General features: G+C 39.5%; 2 protein-coding genes across 2 annotated transcripts; one reads left to right on the forward strand and one right to left on the reverse strand.

Annotated features, from left to right (window-relative positions):
- The first annotated feature begins 339 nt into the window (after nt 1-339).
- On the forward strand, nt 340-6095 carry LOC134311949 (uncharacterized). Its single transcript, XM_062993602.1, has 11 exons — nt 340-405; nt 788-901; nt 1048-1209; nt 1329-1418; nt 1627-1745; nt 1842-1890; nt 2194-2411; nt 2506-2545; nt 2716-4255; nt 4359-4505; nt 4605-6095. Exons 1-11 carry the CDS (start codon nt 379-381, stop codon nt 4709-4711), a joined length of 2613 nt encoding a protein of 870 aa, XP_062849672.1. The 5' UTR covers nt 340-378; the 3' UTR covers nt 4712-6095.
- Nucleotides 6096-7808: 1713 nt separating this feature from the next.
- Nucleotides 7809-23045, reverse strand: LOC134311950 (Fc receptor-like protein 5). Its single transcript, XM_062993603.1, is given in 7 exon segments — nt 7809-7871; nt 8894-8995; nt 15464-15718; nt 20352-20630; nt 21056-21358; nt 21455-21727; nt 23009-23045. Coding segments are annotated over 7 exon segments (1296 nt in total). The 3' UTR covers nt 7809-7824.
- Nucleotides 23046-23464: the final 419 nt, after the last annotated feature.

A 23464-nucleotide genomic window follows, 5' to 3' on the forward strand; every position in this document is an offset into this window, starting at 1 on the left:
GCAAATGCACTCACTGTTTGTGTTTATTTTGTATTTTACCTATAGTTATTTAAGTTAATTAACCTATAGAAAAGCTGGAAAAAAAAAAAAAAGTACATTAATTTACATTGAATATATAAATGGTGGTGAATGAAAAAAGGAAATAACTTGATATACTCAGAAGAGCAGGTATCACTAGTACAAACTTCCTACACATTACTGCGCATGCGCGTTAGAGAAGGTGAATCTGCGCTTTTTTCAGATTGATCACGTGACAACGAGGCGGCGCAGTGACGCTTCACACCTGCGCTGAGCCACTATTTCTACCTACTGTGACATCACAGTGCTGCAGCTCTTGAGGAGGATGATGATGAGAGCTTCATCATTTCATTTCTGCTCATGTGGAGAAACACTAAGCAGAGAAACGTGAGTACAAACAGCTTCTGATCTAATGTCATCATTTATTTATTCATTCAGTCTAACAGTTGAATGTGTTTATAATGTTTTCATTTAAGAAACTAACCAATTATGTCATTGTAAATGATGTAAATAAATAATAACTATAGTAAATAATACTAAATCCTCACAACTGATTAGTGGTTTGTTATCTGTGGTGCCACCCACCATTCACCCTGTAGTAGGAAGGTAGTAGGTACTGTTGGTAGGGGGAATCAAGGTGGTACGTCTAGTCTCACATGCTCCACTACAGATGTGTGTGAATACTTTATTTGAAGCAGGATTACACGTGATGAACAGTTCACTGCTGATATGTATTTGATTGTGATGAGCTTTGTCTTGTCACTTCCAGATGCCAAAAAAAGGTAAAGCGAAAGGTGCCTTCCCCATGAGGAACCTGAAGGACTCAAAGGTTCCTGTCCCTGTGGGGCGGCCCCAATATTACAGGGGTAAATTAGGAGAAAGTGTGAGTATCTAAGCAGGTTTTACTCTCGACTCTGATTATTACACTCGATTTTCAGATCAGTAGATGGATCAGACATGTTAGATTTTCTCCTGGATTTGGGATTGTTATCATTTTACAGTGTGTTTTTATTTCTGTTGTTCTTGTAGTTGAACATGGAATCGGCAGGATTCGACCTGTCAGACCCAAACATGCGAGTGACGTGTGGATCCTATAACAGCTTCCATGATCCACACTTGAAGAGATTCTTTTACCGACCAGAGAAGAAGAAGCAGCTGGTTAAACAGGGCCTCATCACTGAGGATGATCAGGTACACACTTTAGATCTCCAGGCATTAGGAGATCATATCCACAAGAACTGAACAATTTAGAACTTCAACATTTCAGTAGTGTTTTTAGGATCTCTGAACGAGCACTTGGTTTCTTTTAGGTGCTGTGCTCACTTAAAGATCTGATCCGGTATATAAAATACGTCGAAAACGTTCAGCTGAGCTGGCACAAACTCTTCCTACATGAAGAGGTAACGTAAAAACATCTTGTTTAATAAATGTTCTTCTTTAAATTTACACCCCCATCATCAGAAAACTCAGAGCAGAATTAAAACATCAACTTCAGTATGAAAGCATCACATTACTCCACTCTGAATTCAAGAGCTTTGTGTAATGGACTCTGGTTGAAGTGAAGTTTATTAGCATTGAAGTGAACTTATAGTGTGTATCTGGTTGTAGAAGCACCTGCTAAAGAATTTCCTGCGTCTGAAGGCGAAAGGTAAAGTCGCCGAGAACATCAGCTCTGCCCACTTTATAAACTGGCTCATCCACAGAAGCAAGAGCTCCTTCAGGAACATGTACGCTTCAACAGCTTCTTCATTTCAAATCCATTTATTCTTCATTCATTCCTTTACATTGATATTAATCCATCATGATTGTTTTTTCATGTGAAGCAACAAGACCTACCCGAAAACCAGAATCAATCCAAACTACGCTGAACTGGTACAAAAACACATTCATTACATTTACATTTACATTTTCAGCATTTAGCAGACGCTTTTATCCAAAGCGACTTACACAATGAGCTGAACACGATGAGCAATTAAGGGTTAAGGGCCTTGCTCAGGGACCCAACAGTGGCAACTTGGTGGTGGCGGGGCTTGAACCGGCAACCTTCTGTTTACTAGTCCAGTACCTTAACCACTGAGCTATCACTGGCCCTCATTCATTACATATTATAATGAACAACTGGTGTTGGGAAACAATTTTTATTCAATGTATTAATATTGTTGATTATGTGCTCAGGTGTGGGAGATAAATCAAAGAATCTGGCTGGAAAAACTGAAGAAAGTAGTTTTACAAGAGCTCTGTGTGGAACACAAACTCCAGCCTGGCCAGACGTCATCAAGTGCAGATAACCAGGCCACAGTCAACCATTTAGATCAGGACTCAACCCCTCCTGGTTCTCTTGATCCTCTGCCTGGTTCATCTCTAGTGGTTCTACCCACTGGAAACCAAAATCAGTAAGTGCTTTTAACATTTAATCAGCATTTAGAAGCTTCAGAGAACAAGAGCTGTGGAATCTCTAATAGGACTAAAACTCTTTTTATGTGTTAGGAAAAGCTGCAAGTCGACTGATGGGGCTGAATTTGTGCTGGTGAGTTTCTCACTATTTTATCTTCAGTGTTGTGATTAGATCAGGTTTTGCTCCAGATCATTCTGATTTACTTTAAACTTCCTCTAAACAGTTTGTGTTGATCTCTTTGGACTCTGATTTTAGATTCAGTTCTAACAGTTATTGTTCGTATGTTTTTCTTTGCTTGTTAGGTTATGGTGGATGATCTGCAATCGGTTATTAATGGAATCAGAACCAATACAGTAGTGGAGGAAATTCAGGAGAATCTGGTCCCTGCTCTGATGGAGTTTTTGAAGCCCACACCAAACACCTACGTGGATCTTTATGGCTCAGGCTCAAGTCAGGATAAAAGCTTGACATGTACAAATGTGGAGAGTAGGATTAATTCAGATAGTCCAAGTCTTCCTGACGGCTCAGTTTCAGTGTCCTCCAGTGACTCTGTGGAGATGTCCTCCATGTACACGTCAGCTGAGCTTTTGGTGCTGGAGGTGCTGAACTGTTCAGTGACTCTGGTGAAACAACAGCAGGAACAAAGCAGTGACAAAGCTTCAGATGTTGAGGACTCAGACTTGGATGATATTAGTGAACAGAACTTTTTCATAGAAAATTCAAGTCCTTCACCAAGTTTGTCTCTTATTTCTTTACTTGATGTCACCTCAAATGAGAAGAAAACTCCACCTTGTGATGAAACAGAACTTGCTCTCCAATTCTCCACCTTTGAAGAATCTCAAACCAATCAGGTGACTTCTGGCTTTCCTGAAAGTATCCATTCTCAGACCACGACCACTAACGAGTCTGCAGAAGTGGATGAAATTGAACAATTAAGTGAAGATATTGTTGGACACACCATGGACATGGTGATTTCAATTCTGACAAGTCAAGGGCTTCTATCATCAGATTCTGATAAAACTTCACCATCCAAATCTACTACACCAGACTTGGGAGGTTGTGAATCTGTTGAATCATTTTTAAGCCAGAGTGACTCAGACAGTCAGTGTGAAGCCCTTAAAGGACAGGTAGAGCACAAAAAACGGAGTTCACCCAGCACAAGCGTCCACTCACTGGACAAACTGAGTCCAGAATCAAAGAAGGTCCTCAGTGAAACTCTGATAGGAATCCAGGGTAAATTATCAACTCAGGAGTTTCCTCTGCCATCCAATGAGATGATTCCACCAGACAACACAGATGCCATCATGGACCTCATTAATGGCATCCTGAAGGAGATTAAGGAATCGTCCAGCTCAGATTTCATTCTTTCTGGATCATCCACCTCATCAGGAAGAACAAACGTCTCCCCGTCAAAAGACGTTCAGTCTGGTTCTGAGGACAACAAGATCATAAAGAACATCCAGTCAGACAGTTCAATTGAAGATATTATAAGTTCTGTACTTCACAACATCCCAGAGCTCAGTTACTGCAGCAAATCTACTGACACAAGAGATCTGCAGAAATGTCTCCCTAAGTTCAACGATGACAGCAAAAATTCTCCAGGTTCTGCTGATCTGATTAAGCTGTCTGACCCCTACAATCTAATTCCGGGGACAGTTATGAACAAATCAGCTTCAGAAATGTTCATGGAGGAGTTCACCATTCCTGGGTCGGTCTATGAAGAAGAAATCCCTTTCAACCAGGAATCACTTAGACCTTTGACTCCTGAAATCCACCCAGTTATAAGGCGACAAACTTTGATTGCTTGGAAGACCATGGAGAATCTGTCTCTTACACCACCTGGTAACATCAATATTTAATATTTATAAAATAATTCATTGTTCTAGCACATAAAACTCTGAATTTTTTATTTCTGTTCAATTTGCAAATGTATTTTATCCAACAGAGACAATAAATGATGCAGAGAACCAAACCATCCAACATGTTCAGTCCATACAAACGAGAGATGAACCCAGCACAGCTGCAAATGCTTCAGATGTCTTGGGTGCTGCAGGAGCTTCTGTCAACAAAACTCCAAATAAAAAACCAACTGGTGAATAACAGCCCCAAATAGTTTTCTACATCAAATGATCATCTAATGAATTATCGTTTATTTCATTGATATTTCATTGTTCTTTTCTCTGATCCAAAGGCGCTAAAATGAAGAAGAAAAATCAGGTCCTTGCTTTCTTCAGGAGAGCCTGGCAGGCAGTGAAACGGACCTTTACCAAACCATCCAACAAGATTTACCCTGCCTAACTTTTCAGTTCTTCTCAATCCAGAAAGGAGCAGAATTATATTAACTCCTCAGCTAGTAAACTCATTATGAGGGAAATCTCCTTGCAAGACCATCTTTGTGAAGAGCAGAAGACTCTACGGAACCACTTTTTCCACCATCAGGATTTGGACTTTTATCATTGTGAAGCTGCCTTTGTCTTTGCCATCCACATGGCACTACTGTGTTCTGCCCCGTACTGGACCCTCCAGACTTATAACACTGGTCAACCTAGTTCTCTTTCCCTACTCAGTTCTTAGCTGGGAGCTATGCATTCGAGAGCTCTCCTGTACCGGAATCTTCTCTGGTGCTCTTAGGGTAGGGTACTCAATGGTCTTTGCTTCAATTCTACTATGGTTCCACTTACTGTGCCACTGTCTTTAATCTATTCTGAGTAGGGTATGATTTAGTTCCATTTTGGTATAGACTTCTTCACTATACCAGAGTCTGTGGTTCCTGGTGTTTCTGTTGAGAACTGTTGGTTGCTAGAATCTGGGTAACGCTGTATAAGACTGGTGGTGTAGGATTGTGGTGAGCTGAACATCTTTATAGATGTTGGGCTCCTCCCATAACAGGACTCTCACTTCAACACCTTAAGTGTTGGATTACAGAATGAATACTGGGATTGTGTGAGCTGAGCTTCATCTTTATAGATGCTGGGCTCCTCCCATTACCAGGATTCTCACTTTAACACCTTAAGTGTTGGATTACAGAATGAATACTGGGATTATGTGAGCTGAGCCTCATCTTTATAGATGTTGGGCTCCTCCCATACCAGGATTCTCACTTCAACACCTTAAGTGTTGGATTACAGAGTGAATACTGGGATTGTGTGAGCTGAGCTTCATCTTTATAGATGTTGGGCTCCTCTCATACCAGGATTCTCACTTCAACACTCCAAGCAGAGCATCATTAGTTACCTCAGCACCAGTGTATCTTTGACATGTACCTACTCAGCATTGTCCTAATCTGTGGCACTTCTGTACATCTGGAGGAGTAAATTATTTTCACTAGGGGGCAGAACAGAACTCCACGGCTCAAGAATTATGAAGACATCATGCCAGCTCCTCACCAAGGTATTGCAATGGAGACGACGATCTAGCTGAGGATGTTAATATAATTTTATCTACAAGCCAGGACCAAGCGCTCAGTTGTTCTAGCTGTGTTTCATCTCGCAGTGCCAGCCAGAGGAGGATGGACTCCCCCTACTGAGCCTCGGTTCCTCTCAAGGTTTCTTCCTCTAAGCTCTGAGGGAGTTTTTCCTTGCCACTGTAGGCTTCGGCTGCTCACTGGGGGTTCAAGCACTGATCTTGGACCATCTGGTTTCTTCTCTGCATCATTCCTTTCAATAAAGTTTGTGTACATGAACGTTGGTGAAGGAATTGTGTTTGTCATGAGATTTTACGCTGCATTTTTTTCTCACAGATTCTTTGAGAGAATCTAATCAAACGATGAAGAGCTTTTTATTGATTAGGTACAAATTAATACAAAATAAGAACACATGAACAAAAATTTTACTCTTAATAATAATTAAAATACATTTATTTTATGGAGCGCTTTTCAGAATACTCAAAGACGCTTTACTAAAGATACAAAGTCAGGAGCACAACAGAAAACAATAACAACAGGCTAAAATCAGTTTTAAACAAGTGAGTCTTAATCAGTGCTTTAAATTTTACTGTATCAGAACAATCTTGAATATGTTTTAGAAAAGAATTCCAAAGTGCAAAAGCAGCAATAGACACCTGGTATAAAGTAATGTTTCTTTGTTTGTTTATTAGGATTTTAACATGATATTTTACACTTTGATTACATTCATGACAGAAACAGTAGTTACTCATTACACAAGATTCATCAGTTCACAAGTCATGGACAATGTAGTGTCTCCAATTCACCTCACTTGCATGTCTTTGGACTGTGGGAGGAAACCGGAGCATCTGGAGGAAACCCATGCAGAGAACATGCAAACTCCACACAGAAAGGACCGCCCTGCCTGGGGATTAAACCCAGGACCTTCTTGCTTTGAGGCGACAGGGCTACCCACTTAGCCACCGTGCCGCCTATTAAGTAATGTCCGTGTATTCTTGTCGTGCACATAACGTCAATTCTGCTTCACACAGTTGAGTCTCAACTGAACACACTGATAAGCGCACCAGTCAGTTTCATGGCATCGCTTACCCACTCACTCCTGAGATCAGTTTATAATAGCTGATCTAACTACAAAAGCCCACGGTCAATCCTGTTCCCTTCTCTAGGCCTATGTGGATCTGGCTTCCCTGAAATTACTGCGATAAAGTACCACATCTGGCCAATAGCACTGCTGGGGATTCAATCACTGGATCATCGTGGAAGTGGGCTAATGTAATTTAGTGCTGCACCACCTAAATACCATTGTATCTGACATAAAGAATCTGATCTGTATCATCATGTCTTCACCACAATTTTCATGAGCAATGGGTGCATCAGAGTAAGAAGGAATGTGCATAAAACGAAAAGAAAGAAACCATCATGCATTGTGACCACTGTACCAGTCACTGGGAGCTAGGTTGACACTTGGAAGAGAAATGTGGCAATAAAATTAAGTCAGTGCCGACCTGAATGTACTGAATGAGCAGGTTCTCCCGTCAATGTATTTTTCCTTGATAACATAGACAGATTCCAGGATTTCAATGCCAAGATTCAGGAAGGAATCATTTGTACACATGAACTGGTCACCATTGAACCCCATTGAAAGTTTTTGAGATGTGCTGGAGACTTTGTGAAGGGTTCAACTCTCCCATTGTCAATACAAGATCTCAGCTAAAAATAAATGCAGCTTTGGCTGGAAATAAATGTTGTGAAGCTGTATTAGGTTGTCGAAACAATTCAGTGTATGTACATCATGATCAAAGCTAAGGAAATATTACTTTTTTGGTCAGGCAGTGTATAAAAGTTTAAATACCAAAAATTACAAGTGGACTTTTGTTCAACAGAAGAAAAAAGAGTGACAAAAATGAGAAAACATTTTAACAATTTAAACATAAACAAAAACAACTTGGAAAAGCAAAATAATGCTCATACAGAATTATCTGAGAAATCATTTGTCACTGATGGGTGATCATTCCTTTATTCCTGCATTCTGCATTTTGTCATGAATAGTCAGAGCTGTAAAATAAAGAAGTAATTTTCAATTGTTATGAATGTAAAAAATAAACAATAATAAACACAAAGTGACTTAGATATTTCAACACACTGATATTGGTTTCTTTTGCAAAAGAATTAATGGCTGAATAGCACGGTGCACAACATTTGTTCTAAATACATTTGACTTTTTGAAAACAATTAACTCCTCTGTTACTTGTTAGAGGGGCAGTGTTGTGTTAACAATATACATTATAAAATATGATGGTGGAATCTGAGACGACAGTTCATCAATCAGTTTATCCTTGCAGCAGAACAGATGTTTATATGTTGCCTTATTCTGGTAGAAATTCTTAATTTGTCAAGCCTATCCAAATCAATATGTACAAAAGTTAAAATGACCATACACTATGGAATTTCCCTGTGTAAGATTACATCATAAAAATATAAGTAATTTTTTAGCCGTATTTACACATAACCCTCATCATCAAAGTGAAAATTACACTTCTAATAAATCTGGTTACTTATTATGATTTGATGGCAAAATATCTGGTTAGGATAAGTAATCAGTCCCATAAAAGTAACCATTATAAACTTGAGTAAATCAAGTAAAACCAGATTACACACCAGGCTAATCGATACCAATTGTAATTGTTTTGATTACTTCAGAATAAAATGCTCTCCCTGTGTCTGTGTGGGTTTCCTCCGGGTGCTCCGGTTTCCTCCCACAGTCCAAAGACATGCAGGTGAGGTGAATTGGAGACACTAAATTGTCCAAGACTGTTTGTGAACTAATGAATCTTGTGTTACGAGTGACTACCATTCCTGTCATGAATGTAACCAAAGTGTAAAACATGACGTTAAAATCCTAATAAACAAACAAACGTCTCTGTCACTAGTGAACTTGTGTTCTCTAGTTCACTGATCACATAATAAAGGTTTTGCCATGGTCATCCCAGTCCTCTGAACTAACCCCCATTTGTTCTTCTTCCATTACTATAAGGCAATGTGCTAGTAGTGTACAGATTTACTAAAAGATGTCTTACCTCTAACTCTGTAATAGTTCACTGCCATAACAACTGTGGCCAGTACATATAGAGACACCGTCATTACACTACTGATCACTTTGAGCACTGATATTGGGATTTCTAAAGAAAGACAAGAAAACACAGTGAGCTGAACAAATCAGGAAATGGCTACAAAACAATACCTAACAGTTTAAATGCTACTTTTCATTATTAGGGCGTTAATAATGAAGTTTAAAGCAAATAGAGAATCTTTCTGGATCATCATTGTACACACAGTGATGAGAATGGTTCAAGAAATTCTAAAGGATTATAAAGATCATAGCTGGAATATTGCAAACATTAGTTAGGTTCTAAAATGTCATTTTACAATGATAAATGTTATGATACAATCAGATGCCACCCACATAAAATGTTTGTTGGAAGGGCTGACAAAAAAGTCTCTCCTGTAAACTTAAGCACCTACAATTTGCCAGTCATAACTGGAACCTTCAGTGGGATCACGCAGAGATGTTCACAAGTCACAAAATACGAGTCCGAGTCAAGTCACGAGTCTTTAGGCTATAGTCTGAGTCAAGTCACGAGTCAATATAATATCCACAAAACATATATTGGAAATGTAGCTTAGAAATAAAAGAATTATATGTAAGTTCAGATAAAAAACAAAAACAGATTAGCAACTGTATTTTGCAGTTTTACTTAATGCCTTTACTTTCCTAGGTACTAGGGCTGGGCGATATATCGAGATTTTATAAAATATCGATATATTTTCATATGCGATATAAGATAAGACAATATCGCTTATGTCGATATAGATGTTGTGTTCCAATTAGATCTGACAGTTCGCCTTTCTCTTCTCCCAGTTTGTGTCTGCACATGTTCACCTTGCCCCGCCTCTCTCCCTTACTGAACACAACTCGCCCCGCCCCACCGCCAATTCTTTCTGCCCTCAGAACACATTTCTGTGAGTAAAACTCCCATGATAGCATGGAGACGGTTGAGGAGCTGGTTAGTAAAATGAATAATAATGGCTCAGTTATTTGGAGATGGTTCGGATTCAATGGTGGAGAAGTGTCAGATGAGCAGCAGAATAATGTATTCTGTAGAGAATGCCGAAAACAAGTCCAGACAAAAGGTTCCAGCTCCGTGTACCTTTGCTCATTCGTTTTCACTTCAAATCCCAAAGTTGAAAAACAAGAAAACGAGTCATTATTCATTTCAAAAACCAATATTGGAAAACTGAAATAAACATACAAGCGCATGCACGCGCTGACATGCACGTATTTACTTCATATATAAACAGTGTAAATCATGCAAGTGTTGAGAAAGTAATAATAATGTAAGGACACGTCTCCTGTTGTTCTGACTCTTGTGTTTGTATATTTGACGTACATATATTTGCTCTATCTGTAAAAAACAAACATTATGGGGAGGGATTTCTGTACTGGATGTTGTACGTGGTCGTGTTAGTTTATACTGGATGATCGCCCGACGCCCGACACGTCATTTATTTATTTATCTTCTGTTATAGTATTTCTTGTTGTCGGCCAATAAACATCCAAAAATTAATAAAATTGCATGAACTAGCTCTGCAGTAAACAGAATGCTGATTAAAATGCATTAAATGTTGTAATAGTTACACAGTAACGTGTACGATTAGTTCTGCCTGTATTACAGAACTGAGTTATACGGTAAAATGTTAATGTTGTGACGACTGATGTAAAACAATGTATAAAGTCCAAACATGTGAGGGGAGGTTTATTGTCATACAAGCTCAGTGCAAAAAAACATAAGAACATAAGCACAGCCGGAAACAATCAATTCTAATATCTTCCCTACACACTCGCTCCCTGCGCCCTATAGTACACTTAACATTCTTAAAGGGCCAGACAATATATTTGTAATTCACATTACACGACAGGTGAGATAGAAAACAACAAACTTTTTCTAAGAATAGCTCTTTTTTTTTAAGGAAAAATAGTTCTTGTGTGAAGCTTCCCCAGCATGAATATTAATAAAAGTGCCTGTAAAAAATTTGTAGCTTTGTCTCAGAAGTGTCTTTTTGTTATTACCTTATGGGATGAAAAAATATCAATATATATATCGTATATCGTCATTCAGCGAAAAAATATAGAGATATTTTTTATCCATATCGCCCAGCCCTACTAGGTACCAGTTAAAAGCTTAAACTGATACGTTTTGTTTTCATTGCAAAACAAAAGCGCCTGATAAATTACGGTACAGCGGCCAAAAACCCAAAGCACAGCAAAAACATCCATAACCACTGCTTACCCTAGCTTCTGATCTTCTAGATGCTATTAAATTTATAACCGTGTGTTATATTCCAATAGGAATATAACCCATTATTTTGTAAATGTGCTTATAATTAAAAACCTCCAAACTTTTCCCGGTTGTGAAGTAAAACACGAACTCGTTAGAAGTCAATCAAGCGTTTCACTGACAATCATCTGTGTGATGCTGCAAACTAAATACATGCAAATAACAGCATTTCTTACTAAAAATTACAATCAGAAGGTCTGACTGGTTCAGAAAGCGATCTTTCAACCATTAGCGCCAATTCTGTAGGAGCGTTCCATTCACCCCAGCTGTTCCTGTGAAGTGCACTACGTAGGGTATTCCACCATTTTATGTGATATTCCAATCCAAAGGAGGGAGTAGGAAGCGACGCTTCATCACTACGCCGGAAGCTGGCTGGAACATTTACCCATTGTGTGCGTTGTGGGTTAAAACAGCTGGAGCGTTATTAGAGAGCAGAAATGACACAATCAGAATGATTTAGGATTATATATATACAGTATATAATAGGGAGCACAGTTACGTGTGACAATTATATATTAGGGCTGTCAAACGATTAAAAATTTTTAAGTGAAATGTTACAATTTAAATGGTGAACACATTTTATGCTAAATGTACTTATGTTAAAAACTGCTGGGACAACAAAAAACTGTAAGGGAGTTTTATTCACTCACATACTAGGCAGTAATACTATCCAGCAGAGACCCTTGACTTCGTATAAATGTCAGATTGTAGGTTAGAATTTCTCCATCAGCAAACATTGTAGATCAGCGGTGCTTTAGGTGGGATAAGGCGTAGTTATTGTAACAGACTTGTCTGTGGTTGTATCGTGACGATGGTTTGATGGACGTTTCTACACGAAGTGAGTGTGTTTTGACCCTTTGGGCCTTCCATAGTTCATGGAATAGCATGCTTGGCTAACGACTCTAGCTGTCAGCTATTCGGTACCGTAACAGAAAAAGTAATAAAAGTGTTCTGCTCCCGACAACTTGTGAATATACCGTGTATTTATTTCTTTATTAAGAAAGTGCATCACTACGACGCTCGGTTACATTATGTTAACAAACCGCAAATGAAAAACGGTGGTAAGTCTCAACATGAACTACGGATGACTCGCAGGGCCAAATAGAATTTGCATTAACGGCACTATTTTATTTAATCGCGTTAAATTGAGATCGCGTTAATGCGTTATTATCGCGTTAACTTCGACAGCCCTATTATACATATATATATATATATATATATATATATATATATATATATATATATATATATATATATATATATATATACAGTATATATACAGTGGGGTAAATAAGTATTTGATCCCCTGCTGATTTTGTAAGTTTACCCCCTTACAAAGACTTGAACAGTCTATAATTTTTATGGAAGGTGTATTTTAACAGAGAGAATGAATTCTGAGAATGATTCTGAGAAAGGTGAGGTCAGTCCAGAATTACATGGGAGGAGCTTGTCAATGATCTCAAGGGAGCTGGGAGCAGAGAAATGCTGGATATGACCCCAAGAACACCATCCCCACCGGGCATTTCTTTGCCTCCAAACACGGCGAGTGGAGTTGATGCCAAAGAGCTCAATTTTGGTCTCATCTGACCATATCACATTCTCCCAAGCTTTCTCTGAATCATTCAGGTGTTCATTGGCAAACTTCAGACGGGCCTGTACATGAGCCTTCTTGAGCAGAGGGACTTTGCGGGCACTGCAGGATCTCAATCCATTACGGCGAAGTGTGTTACTAATGGTTTTCTTGGTGACTGTGCTCCCAGCTCCCTTGAGATCATTGACGAGCTCCTCCCGTGTAATTCTGGACTGACCTCACCTTTCTCAGAATCATTCTTACCCCACCAGGTGAGATCTTGCATGGAGCTCCAGAGCGAGGGTGATTGACTGTGATCTTGTATTTCTTCCATTTTCGAATTATCGCACCAACAGTGGTCTCTTTCTCACCAAGCTTCTTGCTGATGGTCTTGTAGCCCATTCCAGCCTTGTGCAGGTCTACAATCTTGTCCCTGACGTCCTTTGATAGCTCTTTGGTCTTGACCATGGTGGTCGAGAGATTTGAACGGAAGAAACTGATTCTGTGACAGGAGTCTTTTATACAGGGACAGGACTAATTTGTGTGCCTTTTGTGCACATAACCGGTCTGTGGGGGTCAGAATTCTTGCTGGTTGGTAGGGGATCAAATACTTATTTCCCTTAATTAAATACAAATTAATTTATAACTTTTATTTAATGTTTTTTTTTCTGGATTTTTTTGTTGATATTCTGTCTCTCTCTGTTAAAATAAACCTTCCATAAAAATTATAGACTGTTCAAGTCTTTGTAAGGGGGTAAACTTACAAAATCAGCAGGGGATCAAATACTTATTTCCCTCACTGTATATATATATTGTTGCTGACTTGAGTCCCCATCTCTGGGATCACGTTCTTTGGTCATATGAGACCAAAATAGAGCACAAAAAGATAACCATGCAGAGAAGAACCTTATCCCCACTGGAAGCATGGTGGTGGATCTGTGAGGTTGTGGGGCTGCTTTTCTTTTAGAGATCTTGGACAGCTGGATGTTTGGATACATAATGTCACAGACTCCATCAAGTACCAACAAATACTAAATCAAAACCTGACTTCCTGTGTGGTTTGATCTGACTAGTTGTAGTTGACTGGGCTGTGGTAGGATAAATAAGGTAGGAGCAATCTTAAAAGAAGAGTACATCAATAATACAGTGAAGTCTCTGATAGTGATAGCTGTGAAGCTCAAATTGATGGAGTGCTGTTAAATTTCATGATAAATGAAGTGCATAGGCCTCAAAAGTGAGTTGTGAAATAGAGGAGAAAAAAGATTTCTGGAGTGAGATAAAGTGTTTGAAAGGGTACTCAAAGAAGAGAGAGTTGGATTGGATTGGAGCTGACTTTAATGGGTATGTTGGTAAAAGTAATAAAGGTGATCAGGAGGTTTTGGGTAGATATGATTACATGATGACAGGAACACGAAAGACCAGATGGTGGTAGATTAGAAAAAAAGGATGAACATGGCTGTAGCAAACACACATTTTAAGAAGAAGCAGGAGTATTTTAGGGAGCTGATAAATGAAGGAAATGAGAGCAATAAGGTTTGATGGTGTAGAGATAGGAAGCCAGAAAGTGCCTTAAATTAGCAAGATGAAAGTGAGGGCAGCTATAAAGAGAGTGAAGAGTGGAAAGGCAGTTGGCCCAGATGGCACACCAGTAGAGGCATAAAAATGTTTAGTTTTTAAGTAGGATGTTTAACAAAATCTTGAAATATGAGGGGATGCCTGAGGAGTGAAGAAGATGCGTAATTGTAAAAAAATTTTTTTTAAATAAGGGTGATGTGCAGAGCTGGCAGAGTTTACGAGACAGTAGTGAGGCCTGCTATGTGATATGGTTTAGAGGTGGTGGCACTGCCTAAAAGAGAGGGAGCTGGAAGATGCTAAGATTCTTATTGGAAGTGATGGAGATGTACAAGATCAGGAGTGAGTTTATTATAAGGACAGCACAGGTATTTTGTTTTTTTGGAGACAAAGTGAGGGAGGAGAGATTTAGATTGTTTGGGCATGTGCAGAAAAGTGATGAGAGTTATAACAAGAGAAGGGTGCAGAGGATGGAGCCGCCAGGCAAGAAGACAAGAGGAAGGCCAAAAAAAGAGGTTTATGAGGGCCATACAGGTGGTTGGGTTGACAGAAGAGAAAGCTCAGAACAGGACAAGATAGAGACAAATTATCCGCTGTTTTGACACCTGGAACAGCTGAGTAAGAAGAAGGAGTGGAAGAATAGGAGAAGAAGACTTTACTGTATACTGTATTTATATTTGGGATTTAATTGATGCATTTTCTCCCATTTTTATCGTAGTCAATTTGTCTTCCGCTGCTGGGGGATCCCTGATTGCAGTCGAGGTGGGTATATTGCTGCTCACGCCTCCTCCGACCAGTGCACAACCCTTAGCGGAACCCTTTTTCACCTATGCACTTCTGCACAGGAGCCTCTTTATCTGCTAATCAGGGTCCTTACACAGCGTTTGAAGTCTCCACCCACATAGCCCGGTCATCCCACCCTAGCAGAAACGTGTCTGCTGCAGGTACTGTCAATTATGCCCGCTAGATGGCGCCCAGCTGACTGGTGGCAACGCCGAGTTTCAAACAGAGGAATTCAGAATCTCGGCGCTGGTGTGCTAGCGAAATATCCCGCTGCGCCACCTGGGCGCCTTATATTTGGTTTTTTTATGTTTTTGAAAGTTACTCACCTCTGACTCTGACTGAGACTTAACTTTTCAGTGACTCTCCTTTCTCTGGATGTTTACAGTGATAGAAGCCATCATCTGTATTTGAGGCACGGTGGATGATCATCTCGCCTGTAGTCTGATTTGGGAGGACTGATCCATCTTTATAGAAATCAGCTTGGAGGTTTGAAAGGTCTGTGTTGTAATATAAACAACGCAGGGTCAGAGATTGTCCCTTGGATACAGGATGGACAGGACTCTCCAGGATCACATCACCATCTGGAGGAGAGAAGACGCTTTGGATAAAAACTTCTGCTAAATGCTGCGAATGTAAATGAAGTTTGTTGCTGATTACATGGATGAAACTGTTTAGGAGAGTGTTTTGTGTTCAAATATAACAAAGAACACAGGAATAATTGGATCAAGGAACCTTTATCATTTCTTTACTGTCTTGTTTTGAAGCTTTTGTGCCCATTGTTGGTGCTTTATAGTGGTCAGGGGCAAACGCGGCTCCTGCAAAATCTCTCGGGGGGGGGGGGGGAACCCCCCATACAGAAAGGGGGTTTGGGTTTGATGAACTGTGTGAAATATAAGCCAGAGTATCCCCTCTGTTAGTCTCTAGCAAACACTAGCCTTTGTTGTCTTCTGGCATCAATAAGTCTTGGCCACCTGGAGTTTGTGATTTCTTCCTATTATACTACTGTTGGTAGGTACTCACTACGGCTGCCAATAAGCAACCATTGCAGTTTCAGAGATATTTAAATTCAGTCACCGCTATAAAGGTTTGCCTTTTATGAAAGTAGCTCAGTTCTTTATGCTTGCCCAAATCTGCAGCTGCATTCAAAAAGCTGCATTTAACACATGCAATGCAAGTAACCATGATCAGCCCAACATTTAACTGTGCATCTTTGCATTTTATAGGACAATCATTACATGGGTCATCATCATATATAAATTTTCTGTTACAAAAGTCCTTATATAGTCCTTACACACCGATCAGCCATAACATTAAAACCACCTTCTTGTTTCTACACACAGTGTCCATTTTATCAGCTCTACTTACCATATGTGGTGGTCCTAACCATTGAAGAACAGGGTGAAAGCAGGTTTAAAAAGTATGATGAAAAAGAAAGAAATAGAGAAATTCAGTCAGTAATTGTAGAACTACAAAGTGCTGAGTCCTTGACGCTCGCTCTGGCTGCACGCTTTCTGTCTGCTCTCCGCTTGCTTTTAGTTTTTAGTTATTTTAGTTATTTTTTTATCTTTTATTTCTAAAATATAGAGCTCAATCAGCAAACACTGACGATAGATCGGCTGGAAAGGCACAGAATTACAGAACTACATTAAATTAGATCAAATCAGGACTACCATGGCTCCTATCACTACAGCGGGTTCTTCGAGCTGCTCCAACTGCTACAGACTCCTACGGAAATTCGCTGTGCTGGAGACAAAAATGCTCACAATCCTACCTGGAACGGACAGAAGAAATGGTTCCAAATCACTCGAGGGCGAGTCAAAATCTAACACAGAACAACCAGCTAAGTTAAGGCTAGAGAGTTTAACAGACTTCCTGAAGCTTGACAGAATTCAATCAAAACAGGGGAACAGAAACGAACCATGTGAGAGAATAAGTCGGTGGCACAAACTTGGAGCAAATGAGGATTCTCTCCCAGCATGGAGTGATCGACCGAATTATTCTGCACGTGGGCAGAAATGACATTCGCAGAGAGGAGTCAGAAATCTTAAAGAACAACTTCACTGAACTGTTTAATACACTTGAGAAGCTGAATGCTTAGAAGTTCATCAGTGGGCCTCTCCCAGCCCAAGGATCTAATATGTTTTCACGGCTACTCAACCTCAACACGTGGCTAAGCAGAACCTGCAGTTTGAAAGGTATGAATTATATTGACAATTTTAATTTATTCTGGGGGCGCAGAGAATTTTTTTACCCAGATGGCACCCACCTAAGCAAGACTGGAGTGAAGGCACTAAAGGACAACCTCCATTTTGCTCTTCGCCACCCATCTGCTTCTTGGACTGACTCGACACAATACGTGCATCCTCAACCTCCCTCACCTGCTTTCAACCATGAAGGACCATCAAACATACAATCCCCATCACTGGAGAACACAGCTCAGGCTGAGTTTCTGACTCTTGACGAAAGCTATTACGACCTTCATCATCAGGCAGTGACACAGCAGTCAACAGCAGAAACATCACAGTCATCCTCCAATTTCTCTCTCTCAACAACATCACCTCCACATATGGATTTCACAGAGAAAATGGAGAAACTGGTGTGTGTTGGGACTAAATTCTCACACTCCATCTCAGCCAGTCCACAGGTTTCACCCAAAAAGCGCAGGGCACCCCTTCCCCCCTGTCCACAGCCCCCTCCCCGTTCTCTGAGGCCACTTCAACACCGTCAGCAGCAGCCTTGTACTTCATCTCCTCTGGCTGTACAGAGTTCAGAATGTTCAGCGAGTGCTACTGATAGCGGCTTCAGAATACAAAATAATGATAACACGTTGTGATGTGTTCAGGGTCCTTGCTATAGCAGATATGATACTGACAACAGTTTGGAGAGTAAGCTTGGACCCAGTATGTCTGAAATGTTTTCTATTCCTGTGTTGATTAGAAATAGAAAGAATAGAACGTATTCATTCAGCATATCAAGTCAACCAGTCTAACCTCTTACCTGTACCACAACAACCTCGGGCTGCCCCAGGGGCTCCTGTGGTTCCTTTAAAGCTAGCTCTGCTTAATATTAGATCTCTAGCCAACAAATCATTTTTAGTGAATGACATAATTCTATCCTACAGTTTAGATTTTCTGTTTCTAACTGAAACATGGTTAGCAGAAGGCAGCAGTGCCACTGTTCTTAACGAAACAGCACCAGCAAACTTGAGTTCTATGAATGTGTGTCGAAGTGGTAGGAAAGGTGGAGGAGTAGCTGCCTTATTTAAAGATGTATTCCAGTGCAAAGAGACTGTACTTGGCAATTTTGTCTTTTGAATACCTCTGTTTTATTTTGAAGGGTACTCCCAAAATTTTATTTTTAACCATTTATAAAGCTCCAAGATACTCTGCACATTTTATAGATGAATTTGCTGAACTACTGTCAGTTATCTCCACTGAGTACAGCTTCTTCATCATAACTGGGGATTTTAACATCCACTTAGATAATAACAAGGACAATAACACCAAATAACTTTTTGGACTTTTTGACACGTTTGGTCTATTGCAACATGTGAAAGGGCCTACACATACTCGAGGGCACACTCTGGATCTAGTTATTACTAATTAATTGGTCCTTAATTGGTTCAGGTCCTGTTTAGAAGACCGGAGTTACTACGTCACTATTGGCAGCTATGAATCTGACAGGGTGGCTATGACATGTGGAATCCCACAGGGATCAGTTCTTGGACCTCTTCTGTTCAATCTTTATATGCTGCCATTAGGCCAAATGCTACAGGCTAACAACATTGATTACCATAGTTATGCAGATGACACACAGATATATCTCGCTCTCTCACCAGATGATTACAGCCCAATAGATTCACTGTGTCAGTGTCTGGAGAACATCAATAACTGGTTTGGCAGCAAAGAAAAGAGGATTAGTGTCAGTGAACACCTCAATTCCCGGGCTCTAAAAACCAAAGACCAAGTCCGAAATCTTGGCGTTCTAATAGACTCAGATCTCACATTCACCAGCCATATTAAAACCATCACCAAAACAGCCTTCTACCATCTTAGGAATATATCCAAAATCAAGGGTCTAATGTGCCAACAAGACCTAGAGAAGCTGATCCATGCTTTTATCTCCAGTAGGGTGGACTATTGTAATGGTCTCTTAACTGGACTTCCCAAAAAGACCATTAAACAGTTACAGCTCATTCAGAACGCTGCTGCTAGAGTTTTAACTAAGACGAAGAGAACTGAGCACATCACACCAATTCTAAAATGTCTACACTGGCTTCCGGTTAGTTACAGAATAGAATTTAAAGTGCTGCTACTGGTCTATAAATCACTGAATGGGTTCGGCCCAGAATACATCTCAGAAATGTTTAGAGAATATAAACCCAGTAGATCTCTAAGATCCATGGACTCAGGTCAGCTAGTTGAGCCCAGAGTCCAAACTAAACATGGTGAAGCAGCATTTAGCTGTTGGGCTGCATATAACTGGAACAGACTGCCAGGAGATATTAGATGTTCCTTAAATGTAGAAATGTTTAAATCCAGGTTAAAAACTTTTCTTTTTTCTTGTGCCTATGATTGAGCTCAAAATTTTTGCTATTACCCTTATTTTACCATATTTCTTTTAGTTTTTCATGCTCTTAATAATTCATTTTATAGAGTAGTGTACATTCTAAATTGTAGGGTATATTTTACTATATTTTCTTTTAGTCTTCATGTTTTAATTGCTTATCTCTCTTGTTTTAATTTCGTATTTCCCAAATTGTAGGGTATATTTTACAATATTTTCTTTAAATTTTTCATGTTCTTAATTTTTTATCTCTCTTGTTTGAATTTCATGCTCTCTTAATTGTAACTAAATGTTTGCAAGAATTCTTTCTGAGATTCTAGATCTCAGGAATGTTTTAATGCTTTTAATTAATTTTTTCCTTATGTAAAGCACTTTGAATTGCCACTGTGTATGAAAGGTGCTATACAAATAAACTTGCCTTGCCTTGCCTTGCTTATATGGTAAGTGAAGCTGATAAAATAGACAGTAGATAGATATATAGTTCTTATATAGTCCTCATATAGTTCTTATATAGTCTTTATATAGTTCTTATATAGTTCCTATATAGTCCTCATATAGTTCTTATATAGTTCTTCTAAAGTTCGATAGTTGTCCATTATAGTTTAATTCAAATTCTTTGTCCTAGTTGTTGTCCAAAACATGATTTACCATGCACTGTGATGTTGACAGGATTACTGCTGCCTCCAGATTCAGACTGACACCAGTACACTCCAGTGTGTAATGGGAAGACAGAGCTGATGCTGCATGTAGATCCAGAGGCTGATCTCCAACCTGATAAACAATCTGACACGTCTTTACTCTCTCTGTATCGTCTCACTCTCCATCCAGGAGAGTCTCTCTGTCCTTTACAGCTCAGTAAGAGAGCAGCACCAGAGAAGTGTTGAGTTCTGCTGGGACTGATGATGAGAGACACTGGACCAGATTCACCTTAAACACAGATATGATTAGGCAGATGTGGTCCCAGAATGCAATATTAAAAAAGCCATCTACTAGTGCTGTTTTTGGGTGCTACAGATTATATTATAGTTATAAGATCATTTATATCTTATAAAACTAAAACAAATCACTTTAGGTATAGCTTTGTCCTACTGTGACAAGGATACAAAACTCTTCTGACTAGTTCAAATCATTATAGTAGAATTTGATGTTGACTTTTGTAGAATTTCCAGCCTTTGTAAGAATGCACCAATGAAACTGCTGTATAATATTTGAATGATTCTAGATTGTTGTATATTGTGTAATGTAAATGTATTATACTGTATGTTAAATGTATTGTGCTTACATCTTGTTGCACCAGACACAATTACAACTGACACACCATGTGACAATAAAAAAAACAATCAATTTCTTACCAGTGATCCACAGTGGTTGTGGTTGGCTGTACTGTGTGTGATAGACTGGTTCTCCTCTCTCTGCTCCACATACATAAACCCCTGTGTGATTGGGAACAGCAGGGCTGAGAGTGTTTGCTCTGCTACTGTTTGAGAGGAGAACTAAGTTTTCTCTTCTAATTAAGTTGTTTCTGTATTGAATCACTTTGTACCAGCTGAATATCCAACCTGTAGTGGAGCCCCGAACCTCACAGCTTAGAGTCACTGAGTCTCCTTCAGTCAGCCAGTTCTGTACAGATACATTCAGTACCGGCTGTGGTCGGTCTGTTACACAAAAAAAACAATATAACTAATCTGAATTTATAGTAATAAATGTTGGTTTTTTTTGCAATAAAGAGAGGCACATGCTGCCACACTCACCTGATACAGTCAGTATAACAGTATCACTGATCTCTGATTTCTGGGAGTCACTTTTCCTCTCACCTCTGCAGGTGTATTTACCCCCATCAGACTTACTAACAGAACTGATACTGAACTCCTGTGTTGTTCTAACTGGGTTAAATCCACCAGTTTTATTCCAGCTGTATGTCCACTCAGCATCTCCTCCTCTCTGTATGTCACATCTGAGAGTGACAGTTTCTCCACTAAACACCTGATTATGAGGCTTTATGCTCACCACAGCTTTAGGACTCTCTGCAAAAATATTTACTATTTATTATTAACAATATTAATACAAAGTGTATTCAGAAAGTATTCAGACCCCTTGACTTTTTGCACTTTTTTATGGAAATCATTACGTTTTTACCCCATTAATATACACTTAAACCCCATAATGACCTCATAGTGAAATTATGTATTCAGATTAAAATTATTTAAAAAATGAAATATCTCGTGTTTACAAAAAAAAAGTATTAGGACCTTGTAGTAGTATTGTACAAGCTCTACAAGCTTTGCACACTAGGATTGTTCATGGTTCATGGGCTTTACCTTGGGGGCGGTGGGTAGCACTGTCGCCTCACAGCAAGAAGGTCCTGGATTTGATCCCCAGGTGGGGAGGTCCGAGTCCTTTCTGTGTGGAGTTTGCATGTTCTCCCTGTGTCCGTATGGGTTTCCTCCGGGTGCTCCGGTTTCCTCCCACAGCCCAAAGACATGCAAGTGAGGTGAACTGGAGATACAAAATTGTCCATGACTGTGTTTGATATAACCTTGTGAACTGATGAATCTTGTGTAATGAGTAACTACCGTTCCTGTCATGAATGTAACCAAAGTGTGAAACATGACGTTAAAATCCTAATAAACAAACAAACAAACTTTACCTTGGCTTCTCAAGGACATTAAAGACATGAGTTTTTGTGTGCTCAGGAATGGGATTTGTTTAGGGATGTTTTTGTATATGGCTGCATTCATCCATCGTTTAAATTTTACCAGTCTCCCTGTCCCTGTCACTGAGAAGCACCCTATAGCATTATGCTGCTACCACCATGTGTTACTGTAGGATTGATGTAATGTGCAGTGCTTGTTTTTTACCAGACATAGTGGTTGCTGGTCTGCCCAAAGAGTCATTCCTCATGTTGCAATATATCATGAGCATATAGCAAACTACAAGCGGGCTGTAGTTTGCTACAGCCGCCAGGCCACCCAAGAAGGATGGAGGTCCCTGCTGAGTCTGGTTCCTCTCAAGGTTTCTTCCTGTAATTTTAAGGGAGTTTTTCCTTGTCACTGTCACCCTCGGCTTGCTCAACAGGGGTTTTTGTATCTGTTGGTCCTGGATTCTGTAAAGATGCTTTGAGACAATGTCTATTGTAAAAAGCTCTATATAAATAAAGTTGACTTGACTTGACTGTTATATGGCTGTTACTTAACAGTGTCTTTGATCTTGTCATTCTAAAATAAAAGCTGCAAAAATGATTATCCATCCAACACGTTCTGTAATCAGGGCAGCTTTTTTAGAGTGACTGCTGTGTGCATTAATACCTTCCTGACCAAGGCCCTTCTTGCCCAGTTGCCCCATTTGGCCAGATGGCAAATTTTAGTAAGGTCCAAAATTGTAACAAGCTTCTTTCATTCAATTTTTTAGGTCACTGTGGCCCTGGGAACAACCAAAGTCTTGGTTATTGGTTTATATCCTTGTCCTGACAACGTAGTGTAAATTGTACACCCATACAGACTCAGGTGTGTCTTTCCAAACTATGTCCAACCATTACAACAGGCGAACTCCAGTTGAGTTCTAGACACACCTCAGGCATAAATACAGCAAGCAGAAAGCACCACACAGTTAATAAGAGTGAATGGAGACTTTCAGTCTTTGATTTCCAAAATGTTTTAAATTCATCCACGTTTTCATCATTATGGGTGATTAAGTGTAAACTGATAGGTAAAATCTCTAACTGTAGGAATCACTTTATTCATAGCTATGTAACGTTAATAACA

Source organism: Trichomycterus rosablanca, chromosome 4 (genome assembly GCF_030014385.1).
Source record: "Trichomycterus rosablanca isolate fTriRos1 chromosome 4, fTriRos1.hap1, whole genome shotgun sequence".
NCBI lineage: Eukaryota > Metazoa > Chordata > Actinopteri > Siluriformes > Trichomycteridae > Trichomycterus > Trichomycterus rosablanca.

Coding starts and splice junctions, on each gene's coding strand:
- LOC134311949 (XM_062993602.1), top strand. CDS start 379: ATGTGGAGAAACACTAAGCAGAGAAAC. Junction 1,891..2,193: donor ATCCAAACTACGCTGAACTG/GTACAAAAACAC, acceptor TTATGTGCTCAG/GTGTGGGAGATAAATCAAAG. Junction 4,256..4,358: donor TCTGTCTCTTACACCACCTG/GTAACATCAATA, acceptor TTTATCCAACAG/AGACAATAAATGATGCAGAG.